The sequence below is a fragment of the Strix aluco genome, chromosome 17 (genome assembly GCF_031877795.1).
Source record: "Strix aluco isolate bStrAlu1 chromosome 17, bStrAlu1.hap1, whole genome shotgun sequence".
Classification (NCBI taxonomy): Eukaryota; Metazoa; Chordata; class Aves; order Strigiformes; family Strigidae; genus Strix; species Strix aluco.
The window spans coordinates 4,033,628-4,048,620 of NC_133947.1; the positions used below are offsets into that span (position 1 = coordinate 4,033,628).

The following is a 14,993-nucleotide window of genomic DNA, read 5'->3' on the forward strand; positions in this document are numbered from 1 at the left end:
GTAGGTAAAGAAATATTCCAAAATATTACAAACCATCTAAGCACTCTATTGGAGTAAAGAAACCAGTTTTGACAAAGATTATTTCAATTTTAAATAGAGTAGAATTTTGTGATCCTCTGCCATTAACTTTTTAAAAATAGAGAGTATCTATCATAAGTAGTACTTTAACTTTTCTTTTTGTTAACATCTCCAGCAGACTGCTTTTACTTTATTAGAGCAATTCATGCAAAGCACATTCAGAAACAAAAAGCTGCGTTTTTTGAGGGATCAAGACCATGACACTAACATTCAAAACTGCACAAGGAAGTACTACCGATATGATCTTATTTGGTAAACAGCAGGTGTAATGGGTGATGTCATGTATTAAACTGTCTCCTACATTTTGATGTCACAAGCATGTAATTATACAGCAATAACCACACCTTAGCAGTCTTAGTACTTAATTGAAAAGTATGATAGTCATATATATATATTCAGGTCATTAAAATGAAGACTACCCTGAAACACCCGTCTTCAAAAAAAAAAAAAAAACCCACATGCCTATCTTCAGTCAAGCCACAACTAAATATTTATAATTTAAAAATGGCAATTCTAACCACATATTAGCTTTTCTTGGAATCTGCTACAGTACAAGGAGATGGAAAAGGCAGGTACTGTAGGGCATAACAAAATAACCTTTATTAGTTTGACTGATGAATTTGGAAGAAACAGATGAGCTCTCTGGTACACGTGCCCTCACCCAGAAAGCTGGTCAAGTCCACACAACATAAGAAACAGCATCACATTTAATGGGCACTTCAGTGAGATAAATGCACCTAAATGTAAAAGTAAAGCTTCATAACAGGAATAGTCAACTGGCTTATAGGAGAACAGTTATGAAAAATGTTACTAGAATTACAGCCTTTACACTGTACCTGAAACCCTCCAAACCCTATCAAATGTTCATTGTTTTTATCCACACTGACCTTTCTGTTTCTCCATGATTCAGAATTGGTTTGCCCTGTTCCTGTACAGCTCAACGAGAATTTAGATTCAGGTATATATATTATTTATGGACAACAATATATTGATAAGTAAATAAATGCAAAATCAAACAAGCACCTTGCATACAAACAACAAAAATTAAATCCCTGCTCCAGAAAAATAAGGTATATCAAAAGTACAAATTCTGCTTTATTAGAGTGCACCTCCACCTAATTACCTTAAAAACCAAACCAAACTCACTAGGATACACAGCTAGATAATCACTAGACTTTCAACCGTAAGTATCAGCTGGTTTGTCTACTACAAACCCATTGAGAAAGTTTTAAAAGCTGTTTCTCAATGAAGTTCTAAATAATATGGTTCTATGAAGAACTATCCAAAGAATGTTCTTCACAGAGGAAGTACTGATCTGGAATAAAAACAGCTTACTGAAATGATCTGTTGTAGTTTTCCTAAGTTACAAAAAGAGCCTTTCTCCAGCTGCCATTAAAGCCTTGAACTTGCAAAACTGAGTAGATAAGTTTTAATTACAGCACAGTTTTTATAGTGAAAAGCCACTGGGAGTGAGGATAAAAATGAGGATTTAAAAGGGGGATAGGGGACCACACAGAAATAAAATGTCAAAAATTTGGTTAACCAGAAGCCTCAACTTATGTATGTTGAGGGTGAAACAAAATCTTTTAAAGAGTCTTAAATTTTCAAAGTCAAATACATAAGTGCCAACATTAATCTATTTCAAGAGCTTAAAGAAGAGTGACTTGCCAGTAACTCTAGTTTTCTTAGCCTTCTTCTTCCACATCCTGCAAATGAAACAAGTCCACCCAGACTATGCTATACATCCACCTACGAGGGAGCAGAGAGGTGCACTGCTCTGTGAGTCATGTATGAAGACACAAGACCGCCCCTTTCGTACAGTCAGCAACTTCCTTAAATACTAATTAAGCCTTGTCACTCAAGACGGAAAGGGAGTCAAAACAGCATAGTACTGAGAACCCCAAGACCTAAAAAGGGCATAAGGAATAGGGATAAATACACTGGAAGTGTAGACAGTAAGTGAAGCAAGAGGTAAGTTTTTCTTTGCCAGAAGTTACCATTCTCCACTTTCCAAAAGCAATCCATCTTCACAACATGTAGCCATATCACGCTGCCCTGACAGGAGGCAGGCTGGCCTTTCACGAGAGCTGCAGTACTTAAACATTATGGCAGAATCCGCTGATTCGGTTTGATCCAGATACTATGAAAAGACATAAATTTGGCAGCAGATACCTCACTTCCTCTGTCCCAAGTGAAATAAATAGTTTACAGTGAACAACAGCCAAGCAATAGGAAACAGAAGGGCAACATCCTCACAAATACACCAGGCTGGATTAACCTCATGGGCACAGAACAGGTTTCCATGGAACTGCAGGTTAGCATTTCAAAAAGCAAAACTAAACTATTCATGTTTGTCAAATAAATTACCCTGGTAACTAGCCACGTATTTTCATGTGCTGTGGCGATCCTTTCACAAAACACTTTGGCAAATAGATATTTGGCAGAAATAATGAAGGATACAGTTCTGACAGAGCAGAACCTGATGGCACACAGTCTTTTACAAGTCTGTGATGAGATTAATAAACCCAAGGTGATACAGGCTAGGAGGCCAGTGATCAAAGCTGTATGCTCCCCATCTCACAAAAGATTTCAAAGAACATGAAATTCATCCAAGCATTGACCACTTTACCTGATCCAGTCTCAGAAAAGATTACCTCTTGTATTTGAGAAAAAGTAGATGCTGTGCTGTCAAGAATTAACTGAGACCACAGGAAACATTCCCAAGAGATTCCCAAGGGGAGTACTCATTCATGAAGTAAGGATGTCAAGTGTCCAACTAATCAGCAATGCTAATAACCCCTGAAGGCAAAGAAACTTCTCTATGGAAACTCTTTTCTGGTCACTAACTCGATTCATCACCTATACAACACAGTCCATCCTGCACATTTACAAGTGTAATCATCATCCAGTCAGGGTCAAACCATGTGCCAGGAGGATGATTCCCAACCACACAACGTGCAATTCCATCACATGAGCATCTTTTGGATGTGATGGGGACAGTGTCAGAAGCAGGAAACTTCTCAAAGAGATGAAATCCACCACAACAAAAAACAGGGGTCTCCTTAGGATAGATTCATGTTCTAGAAGTGGATGTCATCAATTGACAACTACAGAAGATTGTGGCTTCCTCAAGGAGTGAACTCATAGTATCTTAAAGGAGGCAGTATACTACTTGGCCTGCCACTGAGACTGCTGCAGAGTTCTAAAGCCTAACTCCCCATGGAGTTCAAGTGCTCTCCTAAGCCTGGTTTGCTACTTACAGGACACAAAGCACAGTACCCAGTTACTAAAATCAGTGAACTTGTGGGAACACATTGCAGCTCCCTCTGGGGAAACAAGGGCCCGGGACTCTGAGAGCAAGACAAGAAGAGTATAGCGTACATGCTGTTTTCATCTCAACATGCAGCTAAGACACAGCTGGAGAACGTGCTCGTTCCTGGTAGCCGTGTCCCAGTCCTAGACTTAGAGCAGAACAAGCGTGTGTCTAAAGGTGGCTTCTGCCCATCTACTGATCTGACCTAAAGGAAGAAGAGTACCCCTGGAAAGAACAGGAGTCTGCCAAGAGAGTTTCATTTTTTTACCGAAATTTGCAACCCCAAATCCTGAAGTTTTCTCTGTGGAACCTGAAAGCTCACCTTGGCCCAGGAAGGACCTTGATTCTGAACTTGATCTCCTGGAAGTACTGGGTCTACATCTACCATGTTCAGACCATCCAAAAACTAAGAGATAGGCAGGCATAACCAGGACCCATTAGAACCTAAAAAATTCAGCAAAGCACTGTCTGCAAGATACAGTCCATGGTGTTAACAGGAGCAAAGAGTTGCTACAGGCATCAGCAGTTGGAGAACATGAATGCAGAAAGACCTATTTACAGTTGTTCTTAGCATCACACTTATGCATGATTTAGACAAGACACAGCTACAAAGAACTAGGTCTAGACTTCACTAGGTTTGTGCAAGTAATCTGTCAAACTGTCACCATCTTCTAAAGCATCTAGCTGGACAAAGACAGTCCCAAGGGAGAAAGAATCTGAAACAAACTATTCCAAACTTAGCACTCCTCTTAAACCAAGTACCTGTGGGGCATGCTCCAGGGCAACATATATACAGTGGGGGGGTGGGGGTGGGGGGGGGTGGGAAGTTCAACCTCATTAAGTTTCTGGAGTGGCTGTTGCAGACCAAACACTCTCCATCACAAGAGGGCTGTGCTGAAAGCCTATAAAGACACCAGATCATTCTTGCTTAGAAACTTCTCTCCTGCCACCACACTCCTCCATGTGAAAGAATAAGATTAGGACAGGACAAGGAGTGCTCACAGAACCGATGCACAACATCCCACTTCTGAGCAGAGCCAGCCAAGACTGCAAGGTACAGCAACATCTCCTGTACAGAAGTCATTACAACCTTGAGCACCCGCAGGGAGAATCAACCTTTTGAGCTTGAGGAGAGGGGAAAAGAGGATGAAAGAGGACAAAACCAGAGCGTTCAAATGTGGATGACCCAAACACTGAGGGCTGTGTATTTCTGCAAGAGACAAAGGAACGCATCAACATCAAAGCTGTACCACACAGACCTCATACTTAGAGGCACATTTCTGTTCACCTTTTTCAGTGGGGAAAAAAAAAAAAAAAATCTAGTTCATTTATGGCCATGGTCCTGAGCTCTTGAAATTGAAAGATTACTAAAAATATACAGGAACAATTCATTGTGTTTTCAATATTTTGATGGTACAATGATTTGATTTTACAGATGAACTCTGAGTACTAGCCCCTATCCCTCCTAGCTAGCATGAATGCGACCCAAATTTCCTTCTCTCCTCCATGACATAGTTGTGACAAGTCCTATACAATCCACTGTCAGTCACATTGCTTCACCCAGCCCCCTGTTTACTCCTCTCATGAATTTCCAGCCAACCATGTCTAAGTCTACCTTATCCACTTGTATCTACCACGCTACATTCCTTCAGCTTTCGTGCTTCCCATTATTCTCTTTTCATTCCCATGATTCTGCATTAAGCACTCTACACTCACCATTGCCAGCATTTCTCATTTCACCTCTATTACAGGATTTCTGAGGAGACGTTTAAGTGGAAGACTTTAAAATTGTTTGCGGTCTTTGAAAGGATTTTTTTTTTTTTTTTTTATTAAAACACTAAGCATTTTATTTCACCACTAAAACCATGTAAAGCTCTTATAAACATCCATTCATCCTTATTAGTTCAAAGAAAAGTACTATTCGATACACTGCTCAAGTGTGAAGTGATTCATGTTTGCTTTTCAAGAAACAACACTGGATTGCAAAGACTTTTGGCTCCCTATCCTGAAAGCATACTTTTACAGTAATTTGTTTCTGACTAGAAACACATTTTCTACTTCAATTCTTCAGGATAAGTTTTCCATTAAAATAAAGAAATGAATAAAATAACAATAAAAATAGCCCACAGAAGATATTTCACCTTCCAAAGGGTCTTAAAAGCATTACTTCAAGCTGCTATTAAATTACCTGTATTTTACAGAAAATGAAAGCAAGACTTGGCCACTAAAGGACTGTTACAGTGATAAAATGATAGCCAGCATTAAGCTTTAATAAAAATAATCTCTCATTTACAGGTCTGAACCTGAATTATAATTCTTCCTTTCTTCTTCGCAGAAGATAGTGCTACAAGTTTTACCAACAGCGGTTTACTTTTTATTTATTTATTAACAGCAATATATCACTAGCCCCTCACCACACACACAATGCAGTTTATAGCTTTCTATTTTTTCTTGGCACTGTGCCTGTCACTCACCCGTAACGGCATCATAGAACTCTTCTTCACTATTCATCCTTCAGTGTGAAATCTCCGTACAGCCAATCCAGCTTCCTCTAATGCATCGTTGAACTTGATTTAGAGATTAAGTAGCTGTGTGCTGTTGAAGCCTTCTTTTGCAAATACCCAGCTGCTTCAGATGATCTATTTGACAAGACAGGGAAACAGAATCAGCAACTTCCACATTTCTTATATGCACAAACATGCACACTTGACAAATACTAATTTTCCTATTTATTCCCATGGTAAAAGATGGATTTTTGCATTCATAAGTAAACAGCCTTCTTTGATACCAAAGTCATTCTGAAGACAAGTACTACCTACCACAAGAACAGCTGATGTACTATGCCACACTCCTCTCTATATAGATACATCATATACACTACTGTAAAATATATCTTATTGACTGCAAGTTACATTTCAGGAAAATACAGCTCGAAGGAACAGAGAACTGAAGGAAGATACAGCTGGCAAAACAAAAATTCTCCTCTTCATCAAAATGATTAGCTTTACTGCATCCTCAACTGAGAAAGCTGGGAACAAGAAAAAGAACCTTGTATCTCAAAATCTCACTGTTGCATAAAAGTGTTGGACCTCACTGTACGTCATGCAATTAGTATCTAGTGACCATTAGAGAAGCTTTGTCAGGCTACTGCTATGAAGTCTTGAAATGACAACTGGAGATTTTTCCCTCTAGAGGGAGAGTGTAAAGAAACAACAAACTTTTTCTCAGTAAAGCCAAGCATACTGCAAATAACTTACAGATTTATGAAGCATTCCAGCTCTACTTTATGGATAGCCTAAATTAGATTTTTTTCCAGATGGTTGGCAATGGTGTAACGTAAACATTTTTACTTCACCCAATTTTAGTCTAAGGAGAATAATGAGACAATTTAGCTTCCACTCTTACAAATGTTCATCAGGTACCAATGACGAGCCAAGTACACAATGATAAACGACAGCATGGCAATGCTATAGATATCTCCTCCAAAACAACCTCAATCTGTCAGTCTCAATTTTTTATGATCCTTGAAAATCCCACTGCTTTTGTGACAGTAGTTCTTCCAGAGTAATTATAACTTGCACAATTCCTTTCCAATTAAGAGAAACAAAGCCAGAAGCGCACTCTACTCCTAGCAGAAGAGCTTGCTATGTTTGAAGCCAATTCCTTCTTCCTCTCTGCAAGAAATCAAGCTGCATGATTTCTCCTGTGCTTCAAGTCTTTTTACCTCACCGCCCAGAACAAAAGCTATTTGAATGCCTCACACACATACAGTCCTTCCAAATCTCCATTTAGAAGGAGAAGCTAAAATAGCCTATTTTGAAACTCATCTAAGTTAACGAACGTAGCGTTCACCTTGAAGTGTTACGTCTGTCAAGGCCAAGTATTTTAGCTTGTCACTTTTCCCTTAGGAACTCCCTATTTCCTTGCCACTATAGGATTTCATATCAAACTCTGCATCATGGTATCTGAGCTTCCACATAATCTTCATCAATTTCTTATTTACAAGTCCTCACCTCCACAAGGACAAGACTTTATACAGCTGCTTCTCTTGACTGTTGCTGCAGTGCTGTTGCAATTGCTCTCAGATGGATGATAGTTTTCTCCCCTCTTTCCTGTGCTGTTATCCAGTCAGAGACCTTTAAAACTTTTTCAACATTCTTGCTCATCAGCAACAAGTTTCTAACTAACTTTTGTCAAAGTGCTGCATTCTCCTAGGCAAGGATGCTCAAGACATTAACAAGTCTGGCTGAAGAATTCCAGTGCAAGGCTATCAGCAAGTGCTCTGCTTGCATAAGGGAAAGGAGCATCAGCTTCACTTCAGAAAGATACAGGCAGTTCAGGCCACTAGCAATCACACTGCCTCAAAATCAAAGAAAGGGAGAAATCCTCTTAACTAACAATTGGTTCAAGAGCTAGCTCAGATTTCTGGGTGAACTAAGCAGCAGAATTGATAACATTGTTCTAAATCTGCACTGTAAGTAGAAGCCAGCGTACCTACCCCTGCGTTATCTTGCCTAGGGGAAGCCAGACCTTGACTCTGTAAATAAAAAAAAAAAAAAAGAAGCTTGTTCATACCAAAGTTGCTGTCAGTCTTAAGAGTTTCTCCAAACTTTCCAACCCCACCAGCAGTGTATCTGGAAGGACCCCTTCCAAGATTTCCAAATGTGTCATATCTTTGCAGAAAATCTGTCCTTGATACAACTATGTAAACCTTTAAACAGGGGCAGAAAGTGGGAATCCAAAGAAAACTACTGCTACAGAAAACAGGAACTCAACATCTCAGAACAACTGTTCACCCCAGACGCCGTTATCACCATGCTGGAATGACTCCACCCGTTTGCCAAAAAAGAAATTGCATTAGAGGGCTTCTTTAACTCTCCAAGGTACTGTACCCTTGAAGATGCAAGACATTTATGGTTTCAATTGTCCACAAGTATTGCATCCTTACAGCAAAACAATAGCCAGTATTTCCAGAAGGAAGCCTGTATATGCACAAGATAGAGCCCTCATGATCAGTGCTACAATCCCCTCATTTTCTCCATGTTTTCTTGTTTCTTGCATCTTCCCTTTTTATGTTTAGTCTCTATTTTTCATTTAAGCTCTTGCAGCAGGACTATCCTGTTGTTGCATACAGCTCATGCGCTGAGATTCTGTTCTGAAACAGCCTTATATCTATCTGCAACACATAAAAAGGAAAAAAAGAGCTAATTCAACACCCACCCCCATTCAGTTCAAACACAAAGAGCAGGCTTCCTCAGGGTCCCTATCCAAACACAGGCACATTACACATCAGTTTGCAAGCTCCAGAGATGCTTCAGAACAGCAACTCCAGTATGCTATAGTATTGTATAGAAATAAAAATTATGACTTAAAAAACTGTCAGCTATTTTATTGTTAAGAGCCTTAGAGTAAACAAGGTCATACAGATGAATGCCAGTTTCTCCGCTCCCCCCTCCTGCACTATAACAACTGCATTACAAAAGGACTTGTGAAGTGGAACTACATCACACAGCAGTTTCACTACAAAGACAGCGAAGCTTTCCTATAAAAATACTCACCAAGTACAAATGAAGTAACTAGAATCAAATACTTGAGTTAACTGAAAGCAAGAGTTATGCTGTGTTCTCCTGATGAGCACCTCACACCACACCTTAGGCTCATTGTTACTTGAAAATGAAAGTTCAGTCATAGCCCTGTAAGTTATAGACAAGCTTTGTAACTATTGCCTAAAGAACAAAATACTTGTGGAAGTCACTTTAAATAACAGTCACAAATTCTAAGGTGCTAGAAGGATTTTTAAAAGGATAAAGTAATATACTTTGCATCAGAGTTACACTAGGAATAACTTAACACTCCTATCACTTCTTTTATATTCAGTTCTTTTACTTAGCAGAGATTAACATGAATTTGCATGTAGCTGAACATGCAATAACAACAGCATTTAGCTTTCATGAGCCAAAAAGCTAGGATTAAGTCCTTTTCTCTTACTAAAAGCAACAGTAAAAGTTACTTTCAACTAGGTTAAAACGCCAGAAGACAAAAACATCCTGTTTGCTTCATATTCAGCATTTGTAATCTGTATTTCCTCCTTCGTGTCCACAATGCACCCAGAAAAATTCACTTACACACTAGCAACTGTAGTTAACAGCTTTTATCAAAATTGCCATTCAAGGAAGTGCAATACTCCTGCATCAGACAGACCTTCAGGAGCTTAGGACCAACTGCCATCCTGGAAAATCTTTCATAAAGCATAAACATCATGTTCACATCTTTCAGTCCTACAGTGTAGTAGAAATACAGAGTATATTTAGATTTTTTTTTTTTTTTTTTTTAACATACATAGTAATCATTAGGAATGTAACAAACAGTTTTCCATACAGTACTTCACTCACTCTTTGTTGCGGAGAACACTATTCCAGCCATTAGGGTTTGCTGGTTTACAAGTTAAAATTATCTTAGTGGGCTTCACTTTCACAGCCAGCGCTAAGGGGCTGGGCCTGGGTACTCCAGGCACCAACACCCAGAAAGGTGCTTTTGCCTGGGGACTGCAGCCTGGCTGCATTGCCACATTGACGACCAAAGAGAGCCTGTATATAAATCATTTTATAAGTAGGAAAAATCTGCAAGTAGACATCTTCAGAGAACTGGAAATGCGTAACTTAATGATGACAACACACCCCTGACCACAAGCAGCCCAGATTTTGTGGTTTACAAGATAAGTGACAAAGCTCATCTATTTCCTCATATGGTAAGGCTATGGATTGGTATATACTAATTGGATTTATTATGGGATTTGTGTGCATGAATAAAAACTATCACATTTACTTTTATAGATTAAATAGATTTACTTCCCTACAGGAGATATGCTATTTTTGAAGCTCAAACTGAAAGACAACAGATAAAAACATCCAAAAAAAGTACAGCACTCATCATAACAGTACAACTTCATAATTGGTTGGTAAATTTGTACTGCAGACTGCATTACCTTATATTTTGCCCTAAGAAATTCTCTGTACTAGGTTGTCCAGAATATTCACAATATGATCTTATTCTTTGAAATGACATCTAAAGTGAGAGCCAAAGCAATTATCAGAAAACAGTGAAGCTTAACATAATTTATTGAAGCAAGTCTTGAACAAGTTATTTGGGCAGAACCTAGTTTTTCCTAGTCACTTTGCTCATTTGTGTGTCAATGACCACAATATACAAAACCAGACTAGCAAGAATTAAGCTAAGCATAGCATGCAAAGTCAAAAATTTTTAAAAGCTTCTGGTATCTTCTAACCAAAAGACTATCATTTTGATTCCTCAGAAATAAGCTTTGCTCCTTGGTGATGCTGTAAAGCCATCCACTAACAGGTTAAACAAGATTATTATGCTGTCCAGTAACACAATTTAGCAACGCAGATACCAATGCTGAAATAAAAATGCCATATTTGTCCCAGACAAGAACCCCCAAAACCTGAACAGGTAAAGGACAAAGTCTGGTTTATACTTTTGTTATTAAAAGGCCTCACCAGCGCTGTACAACTAGTCAAAAGCCGGTTAGTAATTAAAACTCCTTTAAATCCTCACAGTTTATCAGAAAAGGTTCACACGTTCCTGTATGCCTGATGACCACGGACAGTCCTTTTCTTAAAGGACACGAGGATGTTTTGCAAAGGCAAAGGACAAAACAAAGCAGCAGCTGCAATAAATACTACAGAAACACAAGGAAACACCTGCACCACATCCATAGCACACCTTGAGATAGGTTCTACAAAGAGGAAGGAATTACTAAGACTGACATACTGCTTTCCAGAAGTACATCTATCACAGACAGAGAGAACAAACTGTTTTCTCTGTTCCTAAAGGGCTGTTCCTAAACATGCGTGGCACACCAGTGATCACAACAGGTACTAAGATCCTGAGAGGCTCACTCTCAGGAGAAAACATGCTTCTCTCAGTGATCTTTACAGCCCTGATGCAGAGAATGTGACTATTCATACCACCCACACTACAGTGACAGCTAAGGTCCCATGACAAAGGAAGAACAAAGTCGTAGCGTACCTGTCAATCAGCTGGTTACAAATAATATCAAACAAAGTGTTCTGTCAAGCAGTGTTGAACCTGTAACTGACAGTGACACATACCAGGTGATCTGGCTTCCAGTAACAGGTTTTGCTTCCAGAAGTTTAACTCTACACAGATCAGAGCATCCCCTAGAAGCTCACAGTCCCCAGCAGTAGAAGGTACAGGGAACTCTTTTCCAGAGATACAGTGTCAATAAGATTAGTCCCAAACTTTGCACAGTTCCCACCTATTTTTAACCGTTTCCTCTCACTTGAATTTGTTTTTAAAACCAGGACAACAAAAGTGCAAGACTTTGCAAATCATTTTATAAAGTATCTCATTTGCTCAAAACATTCTATGACACGTGTGTGAGCACCTATATGAGGAGGGAGGCACACACACCTTGGAAAGAGAGGTTCTACCTTCACAGCTTCCCTCTGAAACCAAAGGTGTGGAGACCCGCTGCCTGCTGAGCAGTCGAAGGCTGCTCTCTGGCACCTGAACTCTCCACACCGATATGCCAGAGGAGGCTGTGGAGATGAGCTGTAATAGCTCTCCATAACATCGTTCCATTTGCTTACAGCTCTATCAAGTACTAAAAGTTGACATTTCCTATGCCATTTATCTGGATACGTTCAAATTCCTCAAATTTGTCAGAATGTATGCTTGCTCCTTCTCAAATTCCGTTCCTCAACAGAAAAAATTAAAAACCCAGCTTACGTCTGTGTCACTAAGACCCTGGATCCTCAGAATTTATACACCAGTTAAAGAACCCCAAACACTAGTGCCTCTTCAAAACAACCCGTAAGAGTTTAAACATGCAATCAGTATGACTTAGTTAATTCAACATAACTAGTTACTCCATACTAACTTGCTCTACGTTAATCCTCAACAAAGACCCAGCTGGTTAACCAAAAGTTACTCCTCCTTAAAGAAACATTTACATTTCTATAGAAAGGTAAGCATTTATGGCTGGAGTAGCTAATTTGACTGGAATGCGGTTCAGCAAGATCAGTTTTGAAGCCTGGCTGGCTGACTACAGCTGCAGTGTCTTATCCCTCCAGACCTGCAGTTGAAGTTTCACACCACGCAGCAACTCTGGAAAGCCACTGCTTTGTTGACACCATCCTATTACCTTTACAAACCCTGGGTTATTTTGCTCTTAAAGCACATGTTCTAGCTCCGTGAGACATATGTAAAACACTAGGTCACGTTCATTACACAGACATTGAATCTACTTGTGAGATCACGGAGCATTTAAGTAAAACTAAGTACGGAAACACTAAGCAGCCATGAAAATAAACTCAGGCGCTCACCAGCATGAGCAGGTAGGGTGTTAGAAGTTCCATACACTGGAATTAGAGGGCCACCAAAGAATTAATGAACTAGCACATTCATCAGCTTTTTCACATGCCTAACACGGTTTTGTTGGATGTGCACGTCCACAGCAAATTTTAAAACAAATTAAGTTTATTAACTTGAAAAGAGAATACTTGCAAGAAAGAAAAAAAAAAGGGCACTTGAGCCCTTCCTCACAAAAAAAACCCAAACACCCCAAAAAACCCAAAAAAACCCTCTTTCTGTCAAATGTCACATGATAAAAATACTGTACAAGTATTGCTGGGGGAGGATGAGAAGGGGCAAATTCCACAAACTCTGAAAAGACACTCAGTTTTCAGGTTTTTGCTTTTCTTTAATGGGTCAAAAGGGCATGAGCTCAATTTAATAGAAGTGGTATTGACAGAATTTAAAATTAGCTTGATACAAAGGAAAATTCATTCCATGGCACATTTAATCCACCTAACAGCATATGTCAATAAAGGACAACATTTTCATTAGTTTGATATCCTGGGTTCAGGATGCACCTTCTGTCCAAAAAGAGACTCTGAAAGAGCGAGCAGAAGATCAAATACACACATACCTTCCATATTAACACTAAAAATCATAAATAAAAAAAAGAAAACAAAAAACCCAACAGTCCTACAGCATGGCTGGTGGAATAAGAGCCAACCATCTCCTCTTGAGCTGCCAGCTGAAATAAAACATAGCTGTAGTACTTCAAGGGACAGAAATAAATAGCTGGAACTAGAAGATAAATATTCATGTGTTTTTGTTTCATACGCACCTCCTGAAAGCATCAAACTGCAGTGTTTCATCTCTGAATGAAAGCTTCAGCAAGGATGAATCTTAACTGACTCATGAAATTAGGTTACCAACAACACTGGATCTAAAATACCTATAAAAACTAGCCAAGAAGTCAATTTAATTGGCAATTTAGATACCTGCTGTAATTATTATGCATTTAAAATCTCTTCAGCTAGAGAACAGCTACACAGATGGCAGAATCCAGAAGAGGATTTTATTTACCAAGTTAGATCTGTTTCTTACTTCAAAGTTTGAATGTAATAGCATCTTCCACCAAGATGTCTTGGCAACGTGAAACTCACTCCGCATCCACAGTACGAGAAGGGCAACTTCCTTCTCAAGGCTGTTAAACAAAGCGCAGAGAGGTTTGAGCAGAGGATGAGCTGAAGATCTGGCTCACTGTCACTCTTCCATTTCTCTGAAGACTGCAGCTATCCTTACTGAAGGCCTTAACGTAGCTGAGAGTTATTAAATGCCAAGGGGACAGTCGAGTACCTGTACTGGGTTCTGCTGGGATGGTTACATTTCCTTTCTAGCAGCCTGTATAGTGCTGTGCTTTGGATTTGTGACCAAAGCAGGGCTGATAACACACCCATCTTTTATTGCTGAAGAGTGCTTACACAGCAACAAGGCTTTCTTTCTCTCTTTCTCACTCTGCCCCCACAGCGAGCAGGCTGGGGGTGGACCAGAGGTGGGAGGCAATGCAGCCAGGCCAGCTGCCCCAGACTGATGAAAGGGATATTCCTACCATCTACCATCACACTCAGCAATAAAACCAGAGGGGAGTTTTGCAGGGGTTGTTGTTGCTTGGGGACTGGCTGGACATAGGTGAGCTGACAGTGACTGACTGCTTTTGCATCTCTTGCTTTTCTTTATTTCTATTTGGCTTTGTCTCCCACCTTTACTTATTAAAGTGTCTTTCTCTCCACCCCCAAGTTTTCTCACTTTTGCCCTTCTAATTCTCTCCCACATCCCACGGGGGGGGGGGGGGGGGGGGGGGGGAAGGCGCTCAGCTGCCTGCTGGGGTCAACCCACAACACAACCAGAGCAGCAAAGCATCCCAAGATGATAGTTTATAGAATCACAGACTCATCTAGGTTGGAAAAGACCCTGAAGATCCTCTAGTCCAATCATTAACCTAACACTGACCGTTCTCAACTCCGCCATATCCCTCAGCACTATGTCAACCTGAAAGCTGAACTTAATTTTAAAGCACTTGAAACAACAGCGGCAGCAAACTGAACATCTGAAAATTTAGCTTTGAACACATGAGCCAAACAGATTTATGGCAGAGAGAATCATGTTCTGTTCTCTCAGGAATACAGATTTTTGGTGATACTTCACAAGAATGAGAGCCAACTGAAACACTAGAAGTCTGGTTTGCAACTGAGTTCAGACTACAAAA

The 14,993-nt window shown here is 39.7% G+C and overlaps 1 protein-coding gene across 4 annotated transcripts in view; it reads right to left on the bottom strand.

Annotated features, from left to right (window-relative positions):
- OSBPL2 (oxysterol binding protein like 2) overlaps nt 1–14,993 on the bottom strand; it is a 40,697-nt gene that overhangs the window by 19,841 nt on the left and 5,863 nt on the right. For 3 of the 4 annotated variants that reach the window (XM_074843365.1, XM_074843369.1, XM_074843366.1), the window contains one exon: nt 5,866–6,030. In XM_074843365.1, coding sequence (XP_074699466.1) covers nt 5,866–5,902 — 37 coding nt within the window. In that variant the 5' untranslated portion in view covers nt 5,903–6,030. Of the gene's footprint in view, nt 1–5,865; nt 6,031–7,889; nt 7,929–14,993 lie in introns of all 4 variants that reach the window. The other variant, XM_074843368.1, reaches the window with a different exon arrangement.